Source organism: Orcinus orca, chromosome 20, assembly GCF_937001465.1.
Source record: "Orcinus orca chromosome 20, mOrcOrc1.1, whole genome shotgun sequence".
Classification (NCBI taxonomy): Eukaryota; Metazoa; Chordata; class Mammalia; order Artiodactyla; family Delphinidae; genus Orcinus; species Orcinus orca.
Window position 1 is genome coordinate 317,417 of NC_064578.1, and position 25,967 is coordinate 343,383.

Consider the following 25,967-nt stretch of genomic DNA (forward strand, 5'->3'; position numbering starts at 1 on the left):
AAACTTATTGCATCTTCCAACTAGAACTCTGATATTAAAGGTCCTAAAACCCCCTCCACCGTTAGGGCACGCCCCCTGCTACTAGCATCCCACCACAGGCTCCTGTGCGCCCCATCCCCAAACGCACCTCAGGTTCTGTACCCTCCTGGGTGTGTCCTACCTTCCGCTTCAGATGAAGGCCACTGCCGCTTGGCTGCCCCTTTCTTCTCATGGAAGCTCTCTGCAGGCTTGGTGTCTAGAGGCTTCTCAGACTCTTGTGAAGGCCTGTCCACCGGCCTTTCCGTAGCCTCTGGGATTGAACAGGTGCGCCCCGACTTTGGCTCCTCACCTGAAATATATGGGTAATTAATTAGACCTATATTTTACTGAGTCTAGGGCAAAGGATTCCATCCTTCTTCAGTCGCCTGCTTTGGTCCGGAATGAAATAAGATAGCGTGAAAGACTTGGGTCACTCCATTTCCCTACACGTGGATATTCCCCGGATGAAAAGGTCCCCGAGGCAAGATCATCAGAGAGGACCCGGCGCAGGAGGATTTGTGGGGGCGGGGCCGCGCCGTGGAGACTGCGGGGCGGCGGCCCTTTACCTTTCCGGAGTTTGTGTTTGCTTTTGGAAAGTCCCATAGGTGACTGCCCCGCGACGCAGGCGCGGACCCTGCACCTCAGTGGGAGCCCAGCCCACTGACTCACAAAAGGCCCGGCCGCCGCCTCCCTGGCCCGCGCGGTCGCCACGGCAACGCCACCGCCCGCGATACCGAACCGTCCTCTCGCGAGAGCTCCCGGCCGCCGGAAGCGGCAGCGACCCGGCAGTACCTGCCCTCCAGCCCGCCAGCCAGCCAGCCCGCGCCGGTCGGTTCGGTTGACGCCGCCGGGAGATCCAGTCCGTCCGCCTCTGCCAGGGCTGCCGCTGCCGGACCGGCCATGGACGGTGAGAGGCCGCCGCCCTCCGGGGCCGCGCGGGGCGGGGCCGCCTCTCCCGTGGGCGGGGCTCAGGCGGGTGCCCCTGGCCTCGATCCCGGACCCTGGGCCCCGATCCCCGGTACCGGATCCCGGGGTCTCCACCCGGGACCCCGATCCCCGACACCATACCCCGGGACCCAGGACCCCGACCTCGACCCCGGGGCCTCGACCCAGGACTCTGATCCCCTTCCCTGATCCCCGACCCCCTTCCCCGGCCCTCCTCAGCCACCGTCTGCCCCTGCCCCACCTGCCCCTGCGGTACTGGTGAGGGACATCGGCCTTTGGGGGCCCTGGGATGCCGGGTCAGAGGGCACCCGAAAAGGAGACAGTTGCACCACTGCCCCCAGAACACCGCTAAGAGAAATAAGAAGAGCTCTGGCAGAAAGCCCTCACTACGTACAGGCACAACAGCTCTTGAGATAGGAACCGTATGCGCCCATTCTGCAGATGGGAAAACAGGTTGAGGAGTCCGTGCAGGCACAGGCCCCAGGAGGCCTGGTCCTCCACTGCCTGCAGCACCCCCTCAGGGCCCTCTGCCCTGCTCTCCTCCAGAACAGGAAGCATCAGTGATAAAATGAAGATACCGACATTTGCCAGGATATTTAAGTGCTAGTGTGGTAGAAAGGCTGTGCAGTGTTATTGTCATGAAGGAAATCCTATGCAGATTGCCTCAGGGAGAAGATGAACAGCTATACCCCCACCCCACGCGCGCGCACGTTGGGTTTTGCCTCACAGCTCACTCGGCTTCAGCTCTCCAGGGAATTGTTTTGCCTGTATCCCTTTTCTCCGGGGTTAGGTTTTGCCCTTCAGAGTCTGTGCTTCCCACTCAAGTCTGGGCCACACCCAGCCCAGCCTTGCTTTCCCGGCAGTGAGCACACTGCCTGCCACCTGTTTCTCCAGAGATGCAGACAGCTCTGGCCTTGACTAGGGCCCGCAGTGACAGGTGAGAGCTGCACGGAGCTCCACTGGGCTCGCAGCTGGGAGCCTTCACATACCTTTGTGGTCCTGGATTCTGGTTGCAGGACTTCGTTTCTTCATTCCGGGCTAGTGTGGTACACCCTTTCAGAAATCATTCCCCCAATTTAGGAATGGGATATACACTGAGATAGTTTTAAGATGAAGGAGAATCTACCGAGCTCTTGAGTTTGGGCAAGTGAGCAGCAAGTTCAGATACCGAGGGACTTAGCCAGTAACACACACAGGTCTCCAGTTCCTCATTGAGGGTAGGGGGGCACCTGAGCCTGATTCGATGGCTCAGAAATGGCAGCTCCCATGGAGAGCGGTCTCTGTGGGCCAGCTCTTTTATGGCGTAAGAGTCATCGCCGTGCTGTTTTATCCGTAAAGAATAGACTGTCGAGTACTAACCCTCGTTAAATTGGGGAGGGCTCCCAAGGGTCCTTTGGAAAGCTGCACTGATTACAAACCATCTCGAGTTTTCACCATGGGCCACACGCTGCACCCATGACATTCCCCCGCACGCTAACCCTTAAGGTCAGCTGGTACTATCCTGGTGTTTTCCTGAATTGGAGAGTCAGGGAGGCTAAGGAGGGGCAGAGCTGGTGTGAGTAGGCCTCCCTGAAGGCCCCAGTTCTGTTCCAGCTCTTCTCGTCCAGGAGGGTCGTAGTGCCCCCACCAGCTGGTTAGGAGCGTTGCTTCTCACATTTCTTAAAAATCCTCAAACCATCTCCTCTCTTTGCAGATACCCTGTTCCAGCTGAAGGTATGTACTGAGTGGCCCTTCACCCCATCCTGGCCTGCTGGTTGTCAGTGGGGACAGATGGTGTGAGTCACACTCAGGATCGTGCTCAGCCAGACTGATGACCGAGGGGTCAGGGAGGTGGTGTGCTAGCTTGTCTCGGGCTGAGCGGAAGCAGATCATTTGGCCTCATTCATGAGCGCGCGCGTGTGTGCGTCCCTTAATGTTCCACGAGGCGTTTAAAACGGTTGCCTCGAGTCCTTCAGAAACACGTGCAGGAGAGCATTCCGGGCAGCTGAGCAGTCCCCCTGCCCGGGGTGGTGTCGGCAAGCCCCTGCCCCAGTTCCCGTAGGGCCCTCCTAGGTGCCCATCCATGGTGCGTTCCGAAGGACGGGAGGAGTGATGGGCATCGGCCCCCGACTGTAGCAGCTGCACTGCCTCTGCTGTGGGGCCTCCAGGCCAGATTCCCAGGTCAGGAAAATCTGGACTTTTCCCTGAGGAACGTAGCTGGTCGGGGTGGACAGACAAGAATGCTTTTTTCCACAACAAAACGTCCCAAGTGCATGGGGGCACCCAGGGCTGTGGGAGGGGCCCGAGGGCTGGGGACCCTCCCAGGTCGGTGAGTGACGTTGGCCGAGAGAACAGTGTTGACAGGACCAGAGTTAGGAAACTGGCCTCTGGAAGGCTGCTGTTCCCTTGGGTCATCTGAGTCTTCTCCCTGCCAGCTTCTGGTCACCTGAGGCCTGTGGAGGGCCACTGACCAGGGCTGGGGTGTGCGAGGTCATGCCAGGCGGTCCCTGCTGCAGCTGAGCAGCGGGTCCCAGGGCACCTGGCCAGAGTGGTGGACTTTGTTTAGAGGTGGCGGATGGTGGCCCAGTGTGTACTTCAGGCTGTGTGTGGAGGGCAGTGGGCGGGGGGCTGGGCAAGCCTGGAGGCAGAAGGCAGAGGACAGAGCAGGCCACGGAGCCTCTGACATGAGCGGCCCCGTGTGGGTGGGGCAGGAGTGGGGCTCTGGGCGCAGAGCCGGGCTAGGGTAGCCCGACATGGCGATGCCTGACACCGGCCCCATCAGACACCTGGAATGTGGCTTGCGGGACTGAATTTTTACTTTCACTTAATTTTAGGTAATTTAAGTAGCTACGTGTGTCTAGTAGCTACTGCACTGGACCGTGCAGGAAGAAAAAATGGTCAGCGAGTCAGGTGCTGCAGACATTGATTTAAAGGCCCCTCAGAATTGTGTCTGATGACCGGGAATCGGGGATGACTTTGGAGAGAGCGCCCTGTGCCCGTGAGCCTGAGGTTAGGGAAGCGTTGATCTGCACAGAGGCTGGACCACGGGAGCAGGGGAGACATTAGCCTGAGGCCTGGACACCAAGGCGGTCAAAGAGGGAGGGGTTTACGGTGGCAGCATCTGTGTGACGCTGGCCAAGGCCTGTGGGCAGTTTCTCAGTGTGCCCCCAGCTGCTGACCCGTGGAACAGGGAGCCGGTGTGTCGTGCTTCAGGCTGGTGGAAGGAGGGGCTGAGGCCGCTGGGAGCTGGGCTGTGTAGAGGGGGCACAAGCGCACGGACGGGCACCGACGTCCTAGTGGGCAGCGGATTGTCCAGCAGAGGCAGCAGTCGTGAGGGATCAGTGATGTCCACCCTCGGAACGAACTTACAGCCCAGGAGGGCGGGGAGCAGGATGGGGTGTAGGCCGGGTGGTGACCCAGCCTCCTGTCCGTCAGTTCACTGCAAAGCAGCTGGAGAAGCTGGCCAAGAAGGCGGAGAAGGACTCCAAGGCGGAGCAGGCCAAGGTGAAGAAGGTGAGTGCAGGTGCTGCCGCCGGGCCGGGCCTTTCCTCCTGTGGGTCCTGTGCTCCTCGGGCCTGGGCAGAGGCCGAACCCCTCTGTGGGGCGGGGCAGGGCTAGAGGCTCCTGGGGTTGCTGTGCTCTCCGTGGGGGGCTTTCTTACAGGTGGTTAGCGGCTAGAGTAGCTCCTGGGGTGCTGGGTTTGGATGACTCCTCAGCCAGATTGAGGCTCCCAGGGCAGAAGGGGAACGCAGCCGACATCCCAGTCTGAAGCCACGTCACCGCCATAGTCGTCGTTCCTTTGGAATCAGCATTCCTTGCGCTGGCTTTTCAAGCTCTGCTGCTTCCAGGCGGAGCTGTCGTGTGAGGGCAGCTGAGTGTGTCGGTGGGAGTGGAGAGGCCTGGAAAGGTGGCCGTGTTTTCCTGAGCCCGGCTCTCTCGTCTGACTTTCTCTGAGGGCTGGTTGGGGGCCCTGCCCCTGGACACCCTCACTCCTGAGACATTTCTGATGAGAAAACCTGCAGAGAGGCTGAGAAGGGGCTGCCCCACAGCAGCAGACGGCACCCCAGGACTGGCCGGGGCCGGGCCCCAGCTGGCATTTCCCCCTGCATTTCAGGCCCTTCAGCAGAAGAATGTGGAGTGTGCGCGGGTGTACGCCGAGAACGCCATTCGCAAGAAGAACGAAGGTGTGAACTGGCTCCGCATGGCGTCCCGCGTGGATGCCGTGGCCTCCAAGGTGCAGACGGCCGTGACCATGAAGGGGGTGAGTGCTAGGCCGGGCGCCACGTGCCCGGGGCTGGCTCCTGCTGGCAGAGTCGAGGGGGTGGCCCGGCGCAAGCGGTCAGGCCGGCATTCCCTCCCTACGGTAAGGGCGGTGCTAGAGCGGCAGACGCACCCCGAAGGCTCTCTCCAGTGTCCGTCCTTCCATCAACGGCGCCATCTGGGGACGTGCCATGCCGGGGGCGGGGGTGCGGGGGCCCTGAGGGCCCTGCCTGCCTCCTCACTCCCGCCTCTGCCAGGTGACCAAGAACATGGCGCAGGTGACCAAAGCCCTGGACCGGGCCCTCAGCACCATGGACCTGCAGAAGGTCTCTGCGGTGATGGACAGATTTGAGCAGCAGGTGCAGAACCTGGACGTGCACACGTCGGTACGTCGGCCCAGGGCCCGGGTGTGCGGGTGACGGCCAGGCGTGTGGCCCCTTCCCCTCCCGGGAACCTGGCTCCTCGTGGGGAGTCCAGACCGGCCCGCAGAGGTCCAGCAGGGGAGAGGGGGGCCTGGGGCCGGGGATGGGTGCGCGTGCAGGCAGCTGTGCCCCAGGACCAGCACGCCAGAGGGAATGCGCTGGAGAGAGCGCCACAAGGGGGCTGGCGGGGGGAGGGAGCCACAGGAAGACCTGACCGCCCGGCACACGACCCCCAGGTGATGGAGGACTCCATGAGCTCGGCCACCACGCTGACCACACCACAGGAGCAGGTGGACAGCCTCATCATGCAAATCGCCGAGGAGAATGGCCTAGAGGTCCTGGACCAGCTCAGCCAGCTGCCCGAGGGCGCCTCTGCCGTGGGCGAGAGCTCCGTGCGCAGCCAGGAGGACCAGCTGTCTCGGAGGTGGGCCAGGGGCACCTGTGCTGGGCGGGCAGCGTGCTGGGCGGGAGCTTGGGAGGGACGCAGAAACCCCGGCCTCGGTGCCTGCAGGCCCAGGAGCAGCTCAGTCCCCGCCCCTCGTTCAGACCCTGCTCACCGTCTATAGCTCCCCCTAGAAGGCGGGGGACAGGACTACGCCGGCCTGGAAAAGGGCCTGGGAAAGCCGGGGTGGAGCCATTGCCGGGGCCTCAGGGAATCCTGTTGTCGTTTGCAGGTTGGCCGCCCTGAGGAATTAGCGGAGCCCAGCGGCAGCGTGCTCCCTCCCGGCCTCATAGGGGAAGGGCTGGGAAGGCCGCCTCTGCCCCCTCCCCACTGCTCTCCCCCTCTCACCTGCCAGGCCTGGGACTCTGCCTCTTCTCTGAGCACGGGTGTGGGTCTGTGTCCGGCTGGGCGAGTTTGCACAAACTTCTGACTTCTGTGGGTAATTTCTGTGACTCCGGGCCACCAGCTGGGCGATCTGCAGGCTCCCCTCCGTCCACCACCACTGAGAAACTCCCAGGGACTGGCTGGTGGCTGCCACGTCGATATGGGGGCTTTCAGACTCCATGTGATGGCACATGCACTGGGAGTGGTCAGCCAGTGGGGGTCAGGGCTGCAGGCTGTTGCTAGGGACCCCTGGAGGCCCCCCAACTCCATTTAGAACCTGGTCCTGCCAGCTGCATGGGCCCCGCTCGGGCTCCCCAGTGTAAGGCGCCTAGCTCCCAGTCCAGCGGGCCCCCGGGGGTCTGCATCCTCTCTCCCCTGCGCCTCTGGAGGGCTCGGGCCCTGCGGACTCTCCTCTAGGGAGCCGGAGTCTACGCTGAGGCCCCTCCCAGCCAAGGAGCAGGCGCCTCCCCCTCCTGGGTGGGATGCTTTGCTCCTGTCACTATAAATGATGGGGTGCCTCCCCCATCTGGCTCTCGCTGCCTTGTGGGCTCACGCTGTTGACCTTGAAGCTGGAGCAGCTGATGGAAGAGCCGCCCTCAGTGGGGCCAGCAGTGGCAGTGCTTCTGACGCCGTGCTGGGCTGGCCTGAGGGGAGCTTCAGACAGGCTGCACTTTTCTGTTTTCTCCAATTACTGAAGTTTACTTCGTTTTCCTGAAGCTTCCAGGGATTTTTTTTTTTTTTTTTTTTGCCAAAAAGAAGGAGCAAGTAGATCGGGAGCATTTGGTATGAGCCCCTCCCCAGCGTCAGCTGGAGAGCACTGCTTGTCGGTGCTGACCAGAGGCCTCTGGCTGGCCGTCTGTCCTCACAGCGCTGGCTGTCACGGACAGAAACGTGGGAGAACTTTCCCTGGCTCTCTGCGTTTCATTCTTCTTGGACTTGGAGCCCTTGGGTCTCTGTACAGTAACTTGTGCTGTGGGCTGCCTGGGGCTCTGGACTGTGGTATGAGGCCGGAGAGAATGGGGTTCAAGAGCCACCTGGTTTTTCTTCTGTGGTGCCGACCTCGCCTTACTCCCTGGCCATCATCCCTTGGGGCTCCCACGTGCCGGGGGTTCAGAGAAGGTCCCCAGGGGGTGCAGAGCTCCATGGAGACGCCTGCTGGGGGCAGAGGCCACACTGCATCAAAGGGCAGCAGGCGAAGTTTGCCTTTTCCTGAAATGCTGTTGTGAATAAAGAGGTTGATGCCCGAGAACTGTCTCCATCTTTGCTTTAGTGGCCTGGGGTGGGGTGGGGGCCTTAAGGGGACGGTCGGCTTGCGGTCCAGCCCGCCAGTAGGAGGCTGACGGGTTCCTGAAGGAGGGCAGCTGGGGTGCTGTGAGGAGTGGGATTCCCAGGCCCTGCTCGGTGAGGCCGAATCAGATCCACAGTTCCTCTACGATTTTACCTTGAAATACTTTTAAACTTATGTAACAGCTGCAAACCAAGTACACAACTTCTGTATACTTCCCTGTAGGAGCTTCCCTCACGTCAACCTAGTTACCGTAGAACCGACCAAATCAGGAAACTGCCCTCACGTTATTACCCTGTGGTCCCTCCAGCCCCGAACGTGGCACAGGCCCTCCCATTTCTCTACGTGACCGGGACGGTCTCGAGGCCAGTGGGTCTGCACCGGTGTGCTCGTGGGAACTGCGTCCGGGCGCCCCCCACCCCGTGTGCCCCAGAAACCGCTTCCGGGCAACCTATGTGTGCGCCAGAAACCAAGTCCCGGTGCCCCGCTGTGTGCACCAGAAACTACATCCGTGTGCACCCCTATGTGCCCCCAGAAACTACCACCGGGCGCCCCTCTGTACTCACGGGAACCACATCTGGTCACCCCGCTGTGTGCACCGGAAACCACGTCGGTGCGCCCCTCTCTGGACACGTGAGCCACGTCAGCGCGCCCCCTCTGTGCGCGCCGGAACCACGTTGGTGCACCACCCTATGTGCACCAGAAACTACGTCCGGCCACCTTCTCCACAACCCACCGCTCACACGAAGCACGTCTGTGGGCCCCCCTCTGTGCTCACGGGAACTACGTCCGGGCACCCCACTGTGTGCACCAGAAACTATGTCCAGACACACACCGACACATACACACACACACATGCCCCGTGGGCACGGGGACCACAGGTTTGCACTTGCCAGGCCTCCCCCTCTGGGTTACTCCTTGGGCAGGGAAAACCCCGTTTTCAGGTTCTCAGCCCCTGCTCCCCACACAAAGTTCTAGTTTCGGCACTGCTGGCTGCCCCCACCCCCGAGAGACGCCCTTGCCCACCAGAGGACTGGGTTTGTCACGGGCCTTGCTGGGCCACTCGATGTGTCGTCTCTGTTAGATTATTTGCCTTGTGTTTCACGCTGGTGCTTCGCGGCCTGGATGGTCTTGACCAGGTTTTTGGGGCGTGTGATCCGTGGCCAGGGTTGTAGAGTCGGAACCACAGTGGGGTCCATGCCCCTTGTGCCCAGCCCGCCTGTCAGAGTGACCACCTGTGGCTCTGGGCCCCCCTTGTCCCCTCCGAGCACGTCTGGGTTTGAACAGGGCCTGGGGCCGCTTGTTGCCTGGTTGGAGAATCGCTGATGTGGGCCCTGCCTGGGGAGACAGCCCTCCAGGGGCTCCTGAGCAGGCTCCACGCTGCTGGGTGGGCCCAGGTGTGGCACCCGCCTCCCTGGAGCCCCTTACCAGGCCCCCCAGGAAAGGCCTGCAGGCCTGTGTCTCCCAGGGTGAATGAGGGGTGAGCAGAAGGGTCCCCAGAACCAGATGCTGGGGATGACACGTGAGGTGTGGCCTCGGGTGTGATTCTAACGTGGTTAAGATTATTTCAGACGAATATTACAGCGTTTCTTATGGGAAAATCCCTCCCAGTTAGCAAACTCAGGCGTGCCCGCCTGCGGCCCACCAGGGGGCCCTCCAGCCCTGATAAATCAGCCAGCCATCGCAGGCTGGTGTGCTGGGCAGGGTTCAGCCAACTCAGGACAGAAACCCTTTCTTCTCCTTTAACGTTAAACTGATCCTAAGTGATCAGCAAATACCCACAGTGTCCCTGCTGGTGGCTTTAGGTATCCCTGGAGAGAGTGCCTGCTGGGAGCGAGAGGCAGGGCCACAGCCCAGAGGCCCTCGCTGGCTCCCACGGCCCAGGCTGGCAGGCACCAGTGGGTAACGGCGCAGAGGGGCATCCTCAGGGGCTCTGGCCTGGAAAGGGGCCAGGAGGGATGCGTTGGGGGTCTTGTCCAGGGTCTGTCACCAAGTTATTCATCTCAAGACACATGCACCGGATGACCGGTGGCAGGGGGAATGCTACTGAGCCCCCCTTGGGTGGAGCCCTGCCCTGCAGGGTCCTTGTTCATGGTGTGTGAGGACACCCTGCAGGGCTGGGTTCCTCCCTGCTCCGGACCTTGCTTTCCTGTTTGCCAAGGGAGGCTGGCCCAAGGGGTGGGCCGTGGGCACAAGCGTGTGTGTGTGTGGGTGTGTATATGTGAGAGCATGGGTGTGCACCGGTATGAGGATATGGGGTGCAGGTGTGCACACGTGTGCATGGCTGTGTGTGTGCACGCACCTGTGTACAGATGTGCGTGGGGAGGTGGCAGCCGGAGCCTGGACTGTGTGTTATTTTAAAGACCCTCCAGCAACGTCCACGCAAAGCCTCTCAGACCCTGACCCCTCTGGCCCTGACCTTCAGGACTCAGGCACTCCTGTGTCTGGTGTCCAGCCAGGAGCCCCCTCCAGGGCCAGGGTGCTGATGACACAAGACTCAAAGGATCGGCGACTTTATTGAGGGTCCCGCCGTGCCTGTGTTTTGTGCCGCCCAGGGGAGCGCAGGTGCCTGCCCAGGACAGGCCAGTCTGAGCGCACGGGGAGTCGCTGCCGTTCTAGCACCCAGGGTGTCAGAGGCGACACGGGCAGAGGACGAGGAGTGCAAGGGAGGCCAGCAGGGCCCCCGGCTGGAGGTGGAGGCTGGGGGCCCCTGAGTAGCCGTAGCTGGTCCTGCAGGAGGCCTCCAGCTGGCCCAAGGGGATGGGCTCCTCGCCGGGAGCCTGTGTGTGACTGCGCGCCTGGGGAAAGATGCAGGTCAGCTGCCTGCCTGAGGGCAGGAGGTGGTCGGCGGCGCGGGGATTGTGGGCCGCTCACCTGCTCCACCGCCTCGAAAACCCTCAGCAGGTTGTCTGCCAGGACGCCCTTGACCTCTGCCTCGGTCCACTGTCTCCTCAGCAGCTCGGCGGCCAGGTCTGGATACTTGGACACGTCCTCAAGCCCCGAGGGAAGCCTGAGATGCGGGTGGAGAAAGCCAGGCTCGGCATCCCGGGGGGCAGGGCCTGGGCGCCCCCACCCCGCCCCTCACAGCACGTGGAGGGGGTGTCGCCTCACCTGGACACACCATCGTAGTCCCCACCCAAGCCCACGGCTCCGGCCCCCGCCACCTTCTTGATGTGGTCCAGGTGATCTGCGGAGAGGCGGCACGTGAGGGCCCTGAGAGAGGCCCCGGCCCGGAGCCCCGGCCGCTCAGCCCCGCCCACCTGCCACTTGGGACAAGTTGGCCTCCGCTCTGCAGGAAACGTAGTCACTGTAGAAGTTCACCATCACCAGGCTGCCCGTCTCCTTCTGCTCGGGAGAGAGGGCGGCACCGTGGGCAGGGCGGCCAGGCCGCGGGGGCCAGCCCAGGAGCGGACGGCCCCGGCCCAGCCTCTCACCACCAGCTGGAGCACGTCATCGGGCACGTTGCGCCGGTGCTGGCACACACTGTAGGCCGAGGAGTGGCTGAAGACCACGGGGGCCTTGGACAGCTGCAGCACAGCCTTCATGGTGGCCATGGACGCGTGGGCCAAGTCGATGATGATGCCCAGTCGGTTCATCTCCTTCACGACACTCTGAGGGGGGACGGGGCTCAGGGGACCCGCACAGCCTGGAGGGTCTCAGCCAGCACCCTGGGACCAGGCAGGCTGTGCCGTGCACGCTTGGGTTCACACGACCTTCTGGGGTTTCTGGCGGCCGCCTGGGAAGTCCAGGTGTGGGGAAGGGCACTGGCCAGGTGTCAACAAGCCCTTCAGGGGCTGAAAGACTGGAGGCCACTCTAATGACCAGTGGGTTCCAGTGGAAGGCCCGTCCTGCTGGCCCATCTCACAGTTGAGGAAACAGGTGACATGCCGGGTCCTCTGAGGGTGACCGAGGCCCCGCCCCCCCACTCACCTGCCCAAAGAGTGACAGGCCTTGGCTGCGGGCCTCGTCCTCTCCCGTGTCCACCAGCCAGTTGTCGGCCCTGGGAGAGCAGAGGGCAGGCGCCCGAGGGGCAGAGTGGTTGCCCGGGCCCACCCACCTCAGGACCCTCAGGAGGAGAGACAGGTGCCGGGGCGGTCCCTGCTCTGAGACCCTCCCGCCCGGCCGGCCCCCCAGGGCTGCTCACCAGGGCGTGTTGCAGCTGTGGGTGAGAGTCAGGTACCGCATGCCCAGGTGGTAGAGCGCCCGCAGGACGCCCAGGCTGCTGTCAATGGAGTGGCCGCCCTCCACGCCGACCAGACTGGCCAACTTTCCCTCCCGGAAGGCCCGCCGGATGCCTGCAAGGAGAGCCCGGCCAGGGGCAGTGGGCACCGGGCGACACGTGTGCCTGGGTGTCGGGTGTGGGGACTGGCTTCCACGTGAAACAAACCACAGAGCAGTGCAGCAGCCCCTGCTCAGGACCGGGGCTGGTGGGCGCTGGCACCCACCTGTGCTGTCGGTAACACACAGGAAGGTCTCGGGGTACAACTGGCACATGCGGTGGATGACGTCGATCTGCTCCAGCGTCCTCTTCACGGCATCCTTGTTCTGGGTGTCGCAGGGCGTGTACGCAGACCAGAACTGGGGGGGTCACCGGGGGGAGGCGCTGGGAGCTCAGGAGCTGGGCCCCAGGCACACGAGCTCTGGCTTCCCTCTAGCCACGGAAGCCCTCCCCGCAGCCTGAGTGGCTATCGGAGCCCCCTCTAAGGGCCCGGGGCCGTACGCCGCCACCAGGGAGGGGCAGCAAGAGAGGAGGCGATAGGCTCCAGCGCCTCAGGCTCCGGGCCCGACCATACCTGGGCACCCACAAAGCCAGCCCTCAGCTTGGGGATGTTGGTGTGCGTGTGGGCCAGGCTGGTCAGGTTGGCCCTCGGGTCCTGAAGCTGATTGTTGAACAGTTTCAGCAGTTGCCAGGGCAGGTCATTGTGCCTGGAGGGGCCAGGCGGAGGGGTCAGGGGCAGGTCAGGAGGCCCCTTGGACCCGGGCCCCCCGAGCTGCCTCCCGGGCAGGCTGTGCCTTCTCCAGCTCCTCTTCTCATGGGCTGAAGACTAGGGAGGTCGCAGGGTGACTGCTGTCATCTGAGCACACCTGAGCACAGGTGAGCTTCTCAGCTGGCTGCACCCCCAGGCCAGGCCACTGAACTGAGCCCTAAGTGGACAGGTCTTCCCTCCCGGAGCCTTTCACTGGGGGGAGAGGGAGGGCAGATGCCGGCTTGGCTTCAAAATCGTGGAGGGAGGGGGAGCTTGGAGTTGAAACAATCTCCACGAACAAGGCTGGTTGACGTGGGGCTGCTGAGTGCAGGCCTGGGGGAGATTCACAGATTAAAGATGAAATCCTGGGCTGCCCTGGTGGCGCAGTGGTTGAGAGTCCGCCTGCCGATGCAGGGGACGCGGGTTCGTGCCCCAGTCCTGGAAGATCCCACGTGCCGCGGAGCGGCTGGGCCCGTGGGCCGTGGCCGCTGAGCCTGCGCGTCCGGAGCCTGTGCTCCGCAACGGGAGAGGCCACAACAGTGAGAGGCCCGCGTACCGCAAAAAAAAAAAAAAAAAGATGAAATGCTTCTGCTGCAGGGAGAGGGTGGGGAAGTGTGGGGCGTGGCCTACCCTGGGGGGCAGCCATGGGAGCAGGGCACCAGTGCGGGATTTGGGGGCCCCAGAGGCCCTCTGCTGCCTCTGTCCCTGGGGACAGTCCTGCACCATTTCCAAGAAGATCCCTCTGTGCTTCCAAAGGACAGGCCCTCTGAAGTTCTCCCAGGAGCTGGTAGGCGGTGAGTGCATTGGAGGAGGAGGTGAGGTGCGGGGAGAGGAGAGGAGGGGACTAGACAGGCAGGACGAGGGGCAGGGGACAGGGAGGGCTCTCAACAGCTGCTGGGGGTCTTCCGGGGCAGGACCCGTGGGGCACATTCCTCCCTGCATCCAGGAGCAGCCCCAAGGGGAGAGACTGCTGGGAGCCATGAGCTCCAGGTGCCGGCAGGGGCCTCGGCCCCTGGGAGCTGATTAGAATTTCAGAGTCTCAGGCCCAGCCCTGGCCCACCAGTCGGCATCTGGCTTTTACCAGCCAACGGGCACACACGCCCGGGACGGGCAGGGAGCCGACCAGCGGATCCCTAGCCTGGTGACAAGGCGGCTGTGAGGACAGCCCCGAGGGGGCTTTGCTCCCACAGCGGGCCCTCCCATCCACCCCTCCTCCCCAGCCCAGCAGCCATGCCCACTCTCCCCAGGACCCTCGCCCACACCTAGTTCCCACACACACAGGGCTGCCTTGTGAGGCTCACTGACAATGTTAACGCCGTGACGGCCTAGGTCGTCCGGCCCCCTGGGGTGGGCTCTTCCACAGCAAGGTGGCCATGGCCCCCGGTGTGAGGTTTGACTGCTGGGCATGGGCTGGTGGTCAGGACGCCTTTGCTGACTGAGGGGTGGATGAGCTCCAGGGAGGCGAGGTCACTGCCTCACTGCAGAGTTGGGGGGGGGCTGGCCCTGGTCACTGTCCCCAAGGCAGCGCTGAGCAGGACTTCACTCCTTTGCCCCTCTAGGAAATCCGGCCCCACGCTCCAGCTGCCTCCGCTTTGCTCTTCCCTCCTCGCCTCAGCCTGTCCTCCCTTTGTAGGTATCCGCGCTAAGGTCAACACCACATCTTGGAGTCTGTTCTGGAGGCTGACGGATCTGCCCTCCTTATCTGTGTGGCCTGGGTAGCATCCTCAGCTGTGACAGAGGACCCTGCCACCCTACCCAAAGATGAGAGGGGAGGATTCCGAGTGCTGGGAAGTGCTAGAAACGACAGCCAAACACACACTGAGGCCAGCTACGGCTTACAGATGTGATGGCTGGAGCTGGTGCAGCCATATTAAATCATGAGGTAACTGTGGGAATGGTGGCCACACCATTATGGAATGCCATGCCAGGACTCCGTCCGGACTGCTCTGTTGTTGAAGCTACTTATTTGGGTCTCTCTTACCCACAGGAGTAGCTAATACTAACTGGTTTTGATTCTGTCAGCCTAGTCTTGGCCTTCTAAGACTTTGGATAATCCCAGCTCCCCATATCCCAGCTTCCTGAGTACTCCTGGCTGTCTGGGCTCTTTGAGCCATCTTACCCCTCACATGGACATCTGGACAGCTCCCAGCACCTAAACTCGGAGCCCCTCTCCGTGTGCCCAGCCACCCTGAGTCTCCCAGAAGGAAGGAACATTCATTTTGTTGGCATATTCTACCTGCCCTTGCTGACCTGGGATGCCCGGTCCCTGAGCCCAGACCTGCCAGACAGCAGGGCCTACCAGATGCGAGCAAAGGACAGCGGCCTCTGCAGCAAACTTCCTATGCCTGTGAGGAGACCCAGCCATGTGAGGACCCTCAGAGGCAGGCAGGGGGATGGGAGGTCCAGGAAGGAGGTGGAGGGGAGGGACCAGGGGAGGACTGAGGGAGGGAGGGAAGGGTGCACTCTGACCCCTGATGGCCGCTTCCTTATCTAGGGCTGCCCCTCATTTCCCTGCCAGTCTTATGTGATGAGACACCGGTTTTCTCTGCTTTTCTTGCAGAGCTTTTGTCCCATAAAGCCTGGGCAAGTGGGTACCCCAACTTTCCCAGCACCCGGTGGGAAAGAGCAGGTGGGGCGGGAGTGTGTGTGTACAGGTGGCGTCCTTCCCAGGGCTGGGAGAGCCCCGAGGAGTTGGGGGCGGGAGCGGCAAGGGCAGTGCCAGGCCTGCCTGCAGCGTCGAGGGGCCCTGGGGGCCGCTGGAAGGACTCCGGCTACTGCTCTGAGCTCTGTGGGAGTTGGAGCTGGAAGGGCAGGGGCTGGTACTTGTGTCTCCAAGACTTCCTCTGGCTGCAGTGCGGAGACCTGACCTCAGGCCAGGGGCAGGAGGGGGCAGTCAGAGGCACAGGGGCGGGGGTGGAGGGTAAGTGAAGGGGGCAGGCGCGGCCAGGTTGGCTGTGACATCAGGGAGAGAGTGACAAGGTGTCACCAGGGTCTTGGCTGGAAGAGGGGCAGGGGGAGTGGGCACCCAGGAGCTTGGACTGGGGCACTGAAGCGTGAGATGCCTCGGTGAGGTCAGGCCGGGCGCACAGGCCTGATGGGGTCACCCCAGGTGGATGGAGCGAGGGGTGGGCTTGACGAGAGGGTCCCCCAAGGGCCACAGCAGACACCACCCTCACCTGCACTTCCTGTGACACAGGACCCTGGGCCAGGCCCCAACGGCCCCCAGCCCCAGCCCCACTCTGAGCTGGGATCCAGCCCCCAGGGGTCCAGGCTGTGGGCTGTCCCGGGAGATGCTGAGGCCTTGGGGGCCTCACTATTCACCTCCTTCCTGCCGCGTTCCCCACAGGCCCTCATGTACTGAAGTCTCTGGGGCCCTGAGAGAGCCCACAAAAAAACTGAGTCCAGCAAAGGGCAAAGGCCATAGTGCAGTTGGAGAAACTGAGTCCCATTGGAGACAGGGCAGCTCCTGTCTCAGGTCAAGGGCACATGAGCCTCGACCCTAGCGCCCCCCGCCCGGACCCCCGGGGCCGTCACATGGGGGGCTGCTTACCCGTCAATGACAGGCGTGCCCTGCATGATCCTCTCCGCTGTGTTCCGGAACTGGTCCGCAGTGCAGACGGCCACCAGGGGCCAGAACCACCAGCTGGCCCACATGGCGCGGTCCCCAGGGATGCGCTCCCCTGCTGCTCCTGTGCGTGTGTCCTGACCCGCCGTCCTGGGCGCCACAAGACAGAGGGCTTTGGTCCAGGTGATTGCTGCCAGGACCTCCCCTGTTTATCAGTAATCAGCACATTCCCTGCGAGGGTGGATCCATGGGAGTTCCTAGCCCCTGCGGCTGGGCGTCGCTGTCTGGGCCAGGCCAAGTGTGGTAAAACCCCAGGGGCGGGACTGGTGCCCAGAAGTGGGGCAGAGGATGGGCGAGCGCAGGGAAAGGGGCCGCCAGTGTTTGTTGTGTCCTGCCCCCAGGACCCGGTGTCTGAGGTCTACAAACGAGATTCAGTTTTGTGTACTTGAATGTATCCCTTTGTTTGCCTGTAGTTTTTTGTTACTTTTCTTGCAAGGTGGAGCACAGCCCGGCAGGGGCACTCCTGCCACACTCCACTGCAGTGCTGGGGGCGTCTGCACACTGACCCGCGCTCCAGCTGCAGGCTTCTGACCGAGCCTGTTGGATGCTGGGGCTTGGGGTCGGAAGCTTAGAGCGTTTGCATTTCCTTAGAGCTGGGGGCGCACACTCAGGTCTCCCGGAGGAGGCAGGGGCTGGAGGGTGGGGGGCACGGTTCTGAGAACCCGATGCCCAGGCAGCGCCGGGCCCAGTGAATCGTGAATCCCGGCCCCAGGGCTGGGCCAGCATCCAGGGTTCTGCTGGGCACCTGGGTGACCCCAGCCCACTCTGGATCCTCAGGGCAGCTGAGCTGTGGAGACCCTACCCCCTCGCTGGGCTCCCTGGCACCTCTGTCCCTGGATGGCTTTGGACCCTCACGCACAACTGCCCTGTGGAGCCTAGGTCCCAGGCCGGTGGCCTCCCCGAGCCCCGACTTGGCCCCAAGGACAGGACGGGCCCAGCTCCAGGTCCTTCCTCCCGCCTGGGAAGGGGTCACGTCCGAACCCTGGCTCTGCCGTCATTAGCTCTGCATCCCGGGGCCTGGGCCTCCAGCCCCGTTTCCCTCCTGTTGAAACGGCAGCTCTCAGGGGAGACTGCGCAGAGCGGGGAGCTGTCTACCTTCCCTCCCTCCACCCACCATCACCCCGGGGGGAGGGGCTCCAGGGCGTCCTCCACCCAGATGCTCGGGGACGAGGCCACCGGCCCCAGACCCCATCGAGGACTTGCCCCCGCTCCCCACAGGGGCATCCTCAGTGCCAGGCCCTGGGATTCCACCCTCTTCACCACTCTGTGCACAAAAGACCCCCTTGAAGAGTGAGGAATCCAGGGCTCTGCCCATGCTGCCTGGGAACCGTGGCCCAGCAGGTGCTGGGCCAGGACACGGGCTTTAAAGCCGAGTGTGTCCCTCCGCCCCCCCGAGCCAGGACCCCGTCTGCCCTTCGCACTGTCCCCATGGCCCCAGCACCTCGGCGGTCCTCCGTGCTCTGTGTCCAGCCCCCTCCACCTCCCCGGCCTGTCTCTGCGACCCGACGCTGCTGCTTTGTGGTGGGCGATGCCCGTCTGCAGCTGGGGGGCTTCTCCCCGGAACCCTCCTCTCTGACATGGCTGTGAGCACACGTCCCGCCTTGTTCACACCGGCCTGCTCCATTTGACTCTACGTATTTTCAACCTGTTCCCCTTATCGTTTTTGTTTCAGAGTTGGCTTTTTTAAGAGCATGTAATTGTATATTTTTTAATTTTCTCTTTTTTTCATGTGGACCGTTTTTAAGGTCTTTATGGAATTTGTTACAATGTTGCTTCTGTTTTCCGTTTTGCTTTTTCGGCTGCGAGGCTCGTGGGCTCTTAGCTCCCGGACTGGGGATGGAACCAGCACCCCCTGCGCGCTGGAAGGCGAAGTCTTAACCCCTTGACCGCCAGGGAAGTTGCAAGAGCATATAACTGTATTTTATTTCTTCACCTCATCTGAGCGCCTCTGTCTGTAAATGTGACCGTTTAAGCCAGTACGACGGTGACAGCACTGCATCCCCCCTTAGCCTCGCTACTTCCCAAGCGACGGCCGGCCGTGCTCCTCCCGTTTCTTGCTTCTGCCGTGCTCTTCGTGTTACTTTGATTCCTTTCCTACCATGGTTAGGAAGTGCCTCTGTGTGTCACTACTTTGCTAGTGTCTTCCCTCATACTTTGGAACAGTCGTATTTAAGTCTGTGTGTCTCTTTCAACATATAAACTCCTTAACACTGGAGTACAGCCCACGGGGCGTGACACTCATTTACATGTAACCACACATTTTCTTAGGTTTGCTGTGTCTCGTATACTTTGTCTCCTCCTCTCCTGAGATATGCGTTCTGATTTCTTTCTCATTTGTCTGCGGCGCTTCCTCGGCCATTTCCCTGGGTATAGTGGCATCCTGTGTGATCCACGTGTCTGCTTCCGTGGCTGAGGGGTCCCCGCGGCAGACTGACTGCTCCTTTGTGAGCACGCGGGCCCTCCAGGTCTGCCAGGGTACAGTTCTCCTTTACCCCTTCCACCCTCCCCAGGGGGCTCCATGGGTTTGTCTCTTTAAATCTCCCAGACACTTAATTTTGACCTTCTTTTCATTTTAAATTCAGAATTCATTTAATTGCTTAAAGGATTTTAAATTCTCTGCTCATTCCTCTGTAATACTTCATTCATTTAACAGCCCACTGGAAAGGAAGGAAGTGGAGGGGCCCACGGCCCAGTTGCACTGCGGGAGGGGGACTTTCAGTGTTATTTTCTCGTTGTCGCCGTGTCACCGAGGGACGGGCCCCCCACCATCCACTCTGCACGTCACCTACGGACTCTCTCCTCCCTGTGGTGAGACTTGGCCCCAGCCTCCCACCTCTGCAGCTCCGGTGCCTGGGCCGGGCGAGGGCAGGGAGAGCGAGGCACCGTCTTGGGGGCAAATTTCAAAGCGGGGACACTAGGAACCTCAGTCATGGAGGTAACTAGTATTTTAACGCAATATTTTTAAAAATCAAAAATTCCTGCCCCCCCAAAAAATCCATGATGAACGAAATGTGAAACTTTTAGATAGAGTCAAGGCACATCTGACCTTTCCTCTGGTCCCAGCTCCCCCCGCGGTTCCGCACAGCTGGTCTCACCGGGCCATTCACATTAGGTTTCATGACATCAGCTGCAGGACTCTCTTGCAAGTTGGTGACAGAGGCCGGCGTTTCTAGGAGCTAAGCTGAGGGCGTGACCACACTTCCCAGGGTGACCCGAGCATGAGAAGACTCAAGGCTGGGTGCACCCTTGTTCAAACAGGAGAGGATGTCCAGGACGACGGCCCCGGAACATGACACCCAGAGGGCCCAAGTCCACGTCCAGGAGGGCTCGGGCCGTGCAGCGTCTGTCCCACACCCTCTCCGGTGACTCACAGCCTGCGGCTGGCCGGGGCACGCAGGGTCGGGCTGCTGTGTAAGTGCTCACGCTCCTCAGCCGCAGCGTCTGTCTGGAACACAAGTCACCGTGGTACCTCCTGCTGGGATCGCCACCCTATGGACTCGCGGGTCAGGCCCCCGAAATCACCCTTGAACCTGTGTGCTCTGGAGTCTGGGGTCTCTGGTTGCCTTTTTCTCCTTCCACTGGGTGCTGTTACCATGTCCTCACAATCTTCCAAGCTCTGGGCCTCCTACCTCACCGCCCCTGGCTTCGGATCTGTGGTTCCCACTTGATTTCTGCCCTGAGCCCTCTGCCTTTCAGTTTATGTCCTTTTTGGTAGAGCTGGTCCCCAAACCACCGCTAGCAGTGGGTGTGCGGGAAGTGGATTTCCAAGTCCTGGCGCGTTTGCACGTGCCATTATTATGCCCTCATAACTGAGCAGCAGTTTTACCGGCCATGCAGTTCAGGGTCATAAACCGTTTCCTCTCAGAAAGTGAACGTTCTGGGGCCGTCCGCACCGCACTACTGTCGGGAACCCAGTTCTTTGTAGGCGGCGTGTTGCTTTCTTGCACAATCTCCTTGAATCCCCTCTTTCTCCGTGGGCTCTGCACTTTCTCAGTGTCGTGCCTCCTTGGAGACTCTGTTTCATCCGACCGCCCTGCACCCACGTTCACCAGCTCTGCCTCTGGTCCCGGGACACGCCCTGGAATCCCTTCTCTCCTGCATCCTCTTTGCCCACTCTCCTGGGCACGGCGCTCAGTCAGATGCTGGACATCCCGTGTTGATCCTTTTTGTCTCTTGTGTTTTTCTCTCCTGTTTTAGGTTTCCTCGTGCTTTTATTCTATGCGTTTCTGTTCTGTGAATTTATGAATAGAATAGAGATTCTGTTCTTTGAATTTATTCTATGAATTTCCTCAGTTCTGAATTCGAGCACTTTTATCCAAAGTTTTCTTTCAGGAATTATATACTTAATCTCCCAAGAGTGCTTTCTTGTGTTTCTGTTGGTGGTGGGTTTTTTTTTTCCTTTGCACCTTGTTCTTGTTACGGAAGCCATATTGTCTGATATCAGTGAGAAGTTTTGTTTCCTCTGGACCTTTTTTTTTTTCCATTGTTTATCTGGACCTTTTGTTGCATGTGCAGGCTGGAGGTCTTTGTCACTTCAAACGTAATAATTAAGGATGTAGCAGTAGCGAGGCTGCGGTGCTGTGGATACACGGGCAGCCTCCCAGGTTCAAGAGGGGGGCCACCATTACAGTGGGGGCCCTTAATGTCAGCATCTAACATGACCATGTCAATAGCAGCCCTGATTCTCAAAACAAATGGTCTTTTAGGGAAGGACCCACTGGTGCCTTTTCCCCCAGAGTCAGCCTGGCCGTGGGCCAACCAGGGTTGTGCGTTTGGGTACTTGGGCGCTGGGGGTCAGCTGGTCCACGATCCAGCCGTCCACAAGCCCGATTTCAGCCACGTATCTCACTCCCACCCCCTCCCGTGACGTCTGAACCGAGTTCCTCTCCGATTTCTGCTGGGTGGCTGCCCCCTGTCCACCTGCCGCCCCCTCTGTACATGTTCCCGAAGGGGCCACCTCCGTCCCGCTTCTTATCCCCAGAGACAGGCTGAACCTGACTGCTGAGGGTCCTGCCTTTCTCTGACACAGCAGGTTCTGCTTGAGTCAAGTCCTCCCACCTTGACAGACATGGCGGGGAAATGTCCATCCCAGGCCGACCTTCTGACCTAGAGGATGCAGTGGGTGTCGCTATGGAGGATTCTCACAGGGCTTCTGCTTCTAATTCCTGTTTCTTCCTCTTGTGCTGGTAGCTGGCACCCAGGGACGTGAGCCTCAGGGACAGAGCCGCGGCCCGACGGCCTGGCCCAGGTCCTTTGATTTCAGAGACTGGCTCTCAGGAGGTGGGAACAGGCTTTGTTAAGAGCACGAGCTTGGAAACCAGGCCACCCTGGGTTCAAACTCCCGTGTGGCCAGCTGCGTTTTCCAGAGCCGGCAGCCCCCACGTCTCCATCCATGCGCCCTCCTAATTGTCCGCCAAGAGGGGGGACACTTGGCTTGACGCGCAGAGAGAAGGCGGCAGGCGTGACTTCCATGCTGCCGCCTGGCTCCTGTGCTGGACACTCCGTCGGGAAGGCAGCCACCAGCCCAGCTCCCTGCCGGCTGGCTGACCGCCGGCCCCCCTGCCAGCTCCTGGCTGAGGCCGGATCCGCGGGCCAGAGACCAGCTGGCCCCGCCGGGCCCGGAAACGTGAGCAATGGGAGCCCGCCGAGGACGTATTGTGCAGCGGCGGGGAGCTGACCTGCTGGCCCTTCTTCCACTGCCGGTGACCAGTGTCCTGGTCTGTAAAATGGGGTGAGTAAGCCGAACCGCCTCGGCCTCCTGGAGGTGGCTGCACCCCACTGTCGCCTTAGTAACGAGAAGCCCCACATGGGTGGCGGCCGAGGACACGTGCTCTCCCCGGCGGGTCCCTGGGAGGACGCCCGAGACTTGCAGCCAGCTCAGCTCTCAGCGGGGCCGCTTAATAGTTTGCTTTAAAGCATTATCACTTTTTACTTAAATAAGGAGAATAATATTATTAACTGGAAACATCAACGTCACTTGCCGTAAACAGAAGGAACACCGGAAAATAAACACACAAAAACTAAACAGTGCTGTTCAGTTTCGCCCAGAGCCACAGAGAGGCGGCAGATTCCGCGTCCGGGGAGCAGTCAGGGCCCAGCTGCATCCTCACACACCCAAGGCCCCTGCACGGCAGGCCAGGCGCTCACCCGAGCTCCCAGGACCAAGATTGGGTCCACCGAAACTGCCCCCACCCACGTGGGCCGGGCTGTCAACCAGCCAGGAGGGACCATAGCCCAGGCCCCGACACAGCCCAGAGCAGCACGGAGGGCCTGAGTCCACAGCCCACATCCCTCAGGAATACACACGCTATGTGCGTGAGCAAACACACAGAGAGACGTGCAAACACAGCCAACCACACACCCACCCAGGCTACAGAGCACACCCACATCCAATGCACAGTTACACAGGTGTACACGCACAACCACCTGCGTGCAGACGCCTGTGCCCCCAGAGACACCAACACAGAGAAGGTGCAGACACACCTACCCGTGACCCCCATACCTGCACACGTACGCACCTGAACATCGCACACGAGAATGCTCAGACATGTCCCACACCTGCGTGTGCAGACACACCACATGCTTACAAGTACACACATGAAGACTTGTACATGTGATCAGCACATATGCAGAGATGCAGACGTGCACATACAGAAACACGCATACTTAGCATGTAAATATAAGTGCACACACTCAGACATAAGTACAAAGATGTGACACACACACACACTCAGACATAAGTACACAGATGTGATCACACAAACACTCAGATGTAAGTACAAAGATGTGATCACACACTCAGACACACACTCAGACATAAGTACAAAGATGTGATCACACACTCACACACACACACACTCTTACCAGGCCTGTCCTGTCACATACGCAGCACACAACACACATGCTTAGCCTTGCAGACGCCCTTGTATCTGTGTCATTGTGCCCACCCGGCCCCCATGCCCACCTCGGGGCCGGCAGCCATGCCCTCAGCCCGTGACCACCCACAGAGCCTGGCACACGACCCGGCTACATCTGGGTTGGGCTGTCCCCAGGCCCCTCAACCTTCCACGCCCAGCCATGAAGCCACCACCGGGACCTCTGCCCCCAGATGCTCACTGCCCAGTTTCCTCACGGACGACACCCCGTCCACCCAGCCCCCGGAAGTGGCCTTCAGGCTCGTGGCTTCTCCACCAGCTTCTCCACAGCTCCCTGACCCAGGCGGCCCGCGGTGGCAGGAGGAGACGGCCATCCTGCAGCCCAGACAGCACAGCGCCGGGCTCCCCGCGAGGCCTGGGGCTTTGTTTCTGTTTTTCTCAAGTTCCATCTACCCCTGAGTTCCGCAGGAGGCCTCACCTCCCTCACACAGAACAGCAGCTCCCCCGGGGGCCTTCTCGACACACCTCAGAGCACAGGACAGAGGGCCAAATGCCGCACACGTGTCAGCTGGTCCGCGTTTCCGCAGACACGTGAGCCAGGCATGCCCGGCACACACGGCCCACCGGGTCTCAGTGCCCTCTGACCCTCGGGCTGGGCCTCGGGCCTCGGGCCAGGCGGTCGGGGGTGGGGGCCGCCTCCGGCAGGCTGCTGGCATCGGTGGGAGGGCTGAGTTAGGAGCTGTGGGGAGGAGGCTCACGGGGGACACCTGGGCCCCGGGTCCCTCCCGCCTGGCGCACAGCATCCCAGGCAGCGGGCAGCCTGTCACCTGAGGGCCCGGGGTTCCACCCCTTCCCACCGCCCTCACTGCTGGGGGGAACACCGCTGTGTCTCAGGGCTGGAAGGCATCCTCGGCCGCAGCGGGGCCCAGAGGCTGGGGGCCCTGGTTTCTATATATGTAACATCCCCAGCTACAGGAGCCTCAGAAGCAGTCAGGGATCGGAATGTCCTCTGGCAGAGACACGGGACTTCCAAACCCAGGGGAAGGTCTGGGTGGTGACCCGGCCCAGCTGGGGGCTGGCTGCGCTAATTGGTTTCAGGGTTCTGCGGTTAGCGTGGGAGGTGGGGAAGAGCCCGGTCGGCACTGGCAGGCACCTGGCAGTCCCATCGCCATCCGGGGAGGGCACACACAGCTGGGCGCACCCTGGCTCCCCGAAGCCCAGGCGGGGGCACAGTGGGGCGTGCACAGCCGCACTCCCGCCTGCCCTCTGCCCTGGCCCCCTCCTGGGCCGCAGACGCCGACTATGAGTGGGGACAGCCCCCTAGTCGGGGCAGTGCTGTGATGAGCTCAGATACCAGAACTGCGAGGAAGGGGATGTGGCCGTGGGGCCCGGGTCGGAGGCTCTCCCCACCTCAAATTTCAAGGAGATCCAGAGTGTGAGGAGGGGGTGGGGATCTAAGCAGAGGCTGCGGAGCTAGGAGGCCCCCTGCTGAGGCTCTGGAGGAAATCCACTCCCTCGACCCTCCCCTTCCCGGGTGCGGGGTGAAAGGCACCGGGAGGGGAGGGCCTGGGAGGAGAGCCGGGTCAGGGTGGCGAAGGGCTGAGTGGCCCCCCGGGTACTGCGGACCTGGGCCGGGGGAGGCAGCCAGGTGCAGCCCCTCCCTGGAGGACGACGCCCCAGTTCCACCACTCTGGGGGCACCAAGGCTGGAGAGCAGAGCTTCCCCACTGGGTCTGCCCGGGCCCTGGCATAGCCGGACGGCCGGAGGGCCAGAGGCACTGAGGACAGGGTGTGGGAGGGAGAGCTCTGCTTTTGATGCTATTACTCTTTGTACTGTTTGAAAATGTTAGCACGCGCACTAGCATGGAAAAATCACATTAATCAAACCAGAAACAGGGTTCAAGCGGGCTCTGCACAGAGATGGGGGTCTGGGCACCTTAGGGCCCCAACCCAGCCCTGAGCCCTCCGTTCACGGGGGTGTCAGGTGAGACCCCACGTGAAGGCTCAGGCTCCCCCCCCACCCCCACCGTGCAGCCGACCGGTCAGGAGTCCCCAAGGGAGGAGGCCCAGGGACTGCCAGCAAGTGTGTGCAGCCACGTCTACTACACTGCACCCTTCCTGCTTTCACACCTGTGACCTGGGGGACACATCTGTCCCTCTGAAAGTCCCCAGAGAGAAACCACGCCTAGCCAGGCTGAGCCTGGGGAACATAACGTTCAGATGGGTGAGTCAGCAGTGATCTCCGGGGGACGCCCCTCAGAGAGGTTTCCTCAGGAGGCCTGGGGTCAAAGGGCGCACACCGCCACGGCCGGCTGCCCTTCCTTCTGGGGTTGGGGTGCCCTGGGCCCCCAAACGCTGGCCAGCATGGTCCAGCTCGCAGAGCCGGCACCTGGGCCTGGCAGGGGGACATCTCCATCTGTCCCAGGGTGGCTGCTGGGGCCTGGGAAGGGCTGCCAGGCTCAGACAGAGGCCGCGTGGCTCGCAGTCAGAAACAGGCTGTGTGACGCTCGCTGACATTCTTAGTCTTGCCTTTGCCACGGTCTGGCAGGATGTGTGATGGGCGGGGACTCCCCGTTTGTTGCCCCCGAGGCCCCATCCTCACTAGGTTTGGTTTGTCTCACTCTCTGGTGTGTCCTCAGCTTCCAGGACAAGCCAGGACCACAGAGTGTGCGGCAAAGCAAAGGCGGGCACAGGGGTGGGGGCAGCCTCCAGTGGGCTCCCTCCTCCAGGCTGGCCTCCGGGCTCCTCCCCTCCTGCGCCTGTGGC

At 61.5% G+C, this 25,967-nt stretch overlaps 2 protein-coding genes across 3 annotated transcripts; one reads left to right on the plus strand and one right to left on the minus strand.

Annotated features, from left to right (window-relative positions):
- Nucleotides 1-774: 774 nt before the first annotated feature.
- CHMP1A (charged multivesicular body protein 1A) lies at nucleotides 775-7,699 on the plus strand. 2 transcript variants are annotated; one of them, XM_004280048.4, is made up of 7 exons: nucleotides 775-925; nucleotides 2,657-2,676; nucleotides 4,378-4,455; nucleotides 5,057-5,203; nucleotides 5,460-5,588; nucleotides 5,861-6,048; nucleotides 6,299-7,699. In XM_004280048.4, exons 1-7 carry the CDS (start codon nucleotides 919-921, stop codon nucleotides 6,318-6,320), a joined length of 591 nt encoding a protein of 196 aa, XP_004280096.1. In that variant the 5' UTR covers nucleotides 775-918; the 3' UTR covers nucleotides 6,321-7,699. The 2 variants fall into 2 exon arrangements, with proteins under 2 accessions (XP_004280096.1, XP_012392286.1); XM_012536832.3 differs by lacking the exon at nucleotides 775-925 and adding an exon at nucleotides 3,777-3,951 and having other exon boundaries at nucleotides 2,659-2,676.
- A 2,533-nt stretch (nucleotides 7,700-10,232) lies between these two features.
- Nucleotides 10,233-16,461, minus strand: DPEP1 (dipeptidase 1). The gene is made up of 10 exons (XM_004280049.3): nucleotides 16,253-16,461; nucleotides 12,529-12,661; nucleotides 12,181-12,313; nucleotides 11,880-12,030; nucleotides 11,666-11,735; nucleotides 11,170-11,346; nucleotides 10,996-11,080; nucleotides 10,847-10,922; nucleotides 10,610-10,745; nucleotides 10,233-10,533 (listed from the first exon to the last, which is right to left on the minus strand). Exons 1-10 carry the CDS (start codon nucleotides 16,354-16,356, stop codon nucleotides 10,366-10,368), a joined length of 1,233 nt encoding a protein of 410 aa, XP_004280097.1. The 5' UTR covers nucleotides 16,357-16,461; the 3' UTR covers nucleotides 10,233-10,365.
- Between the last annotated feature and the right edge of the window lie 9,506 nt (nucleotides 16,462-25,967).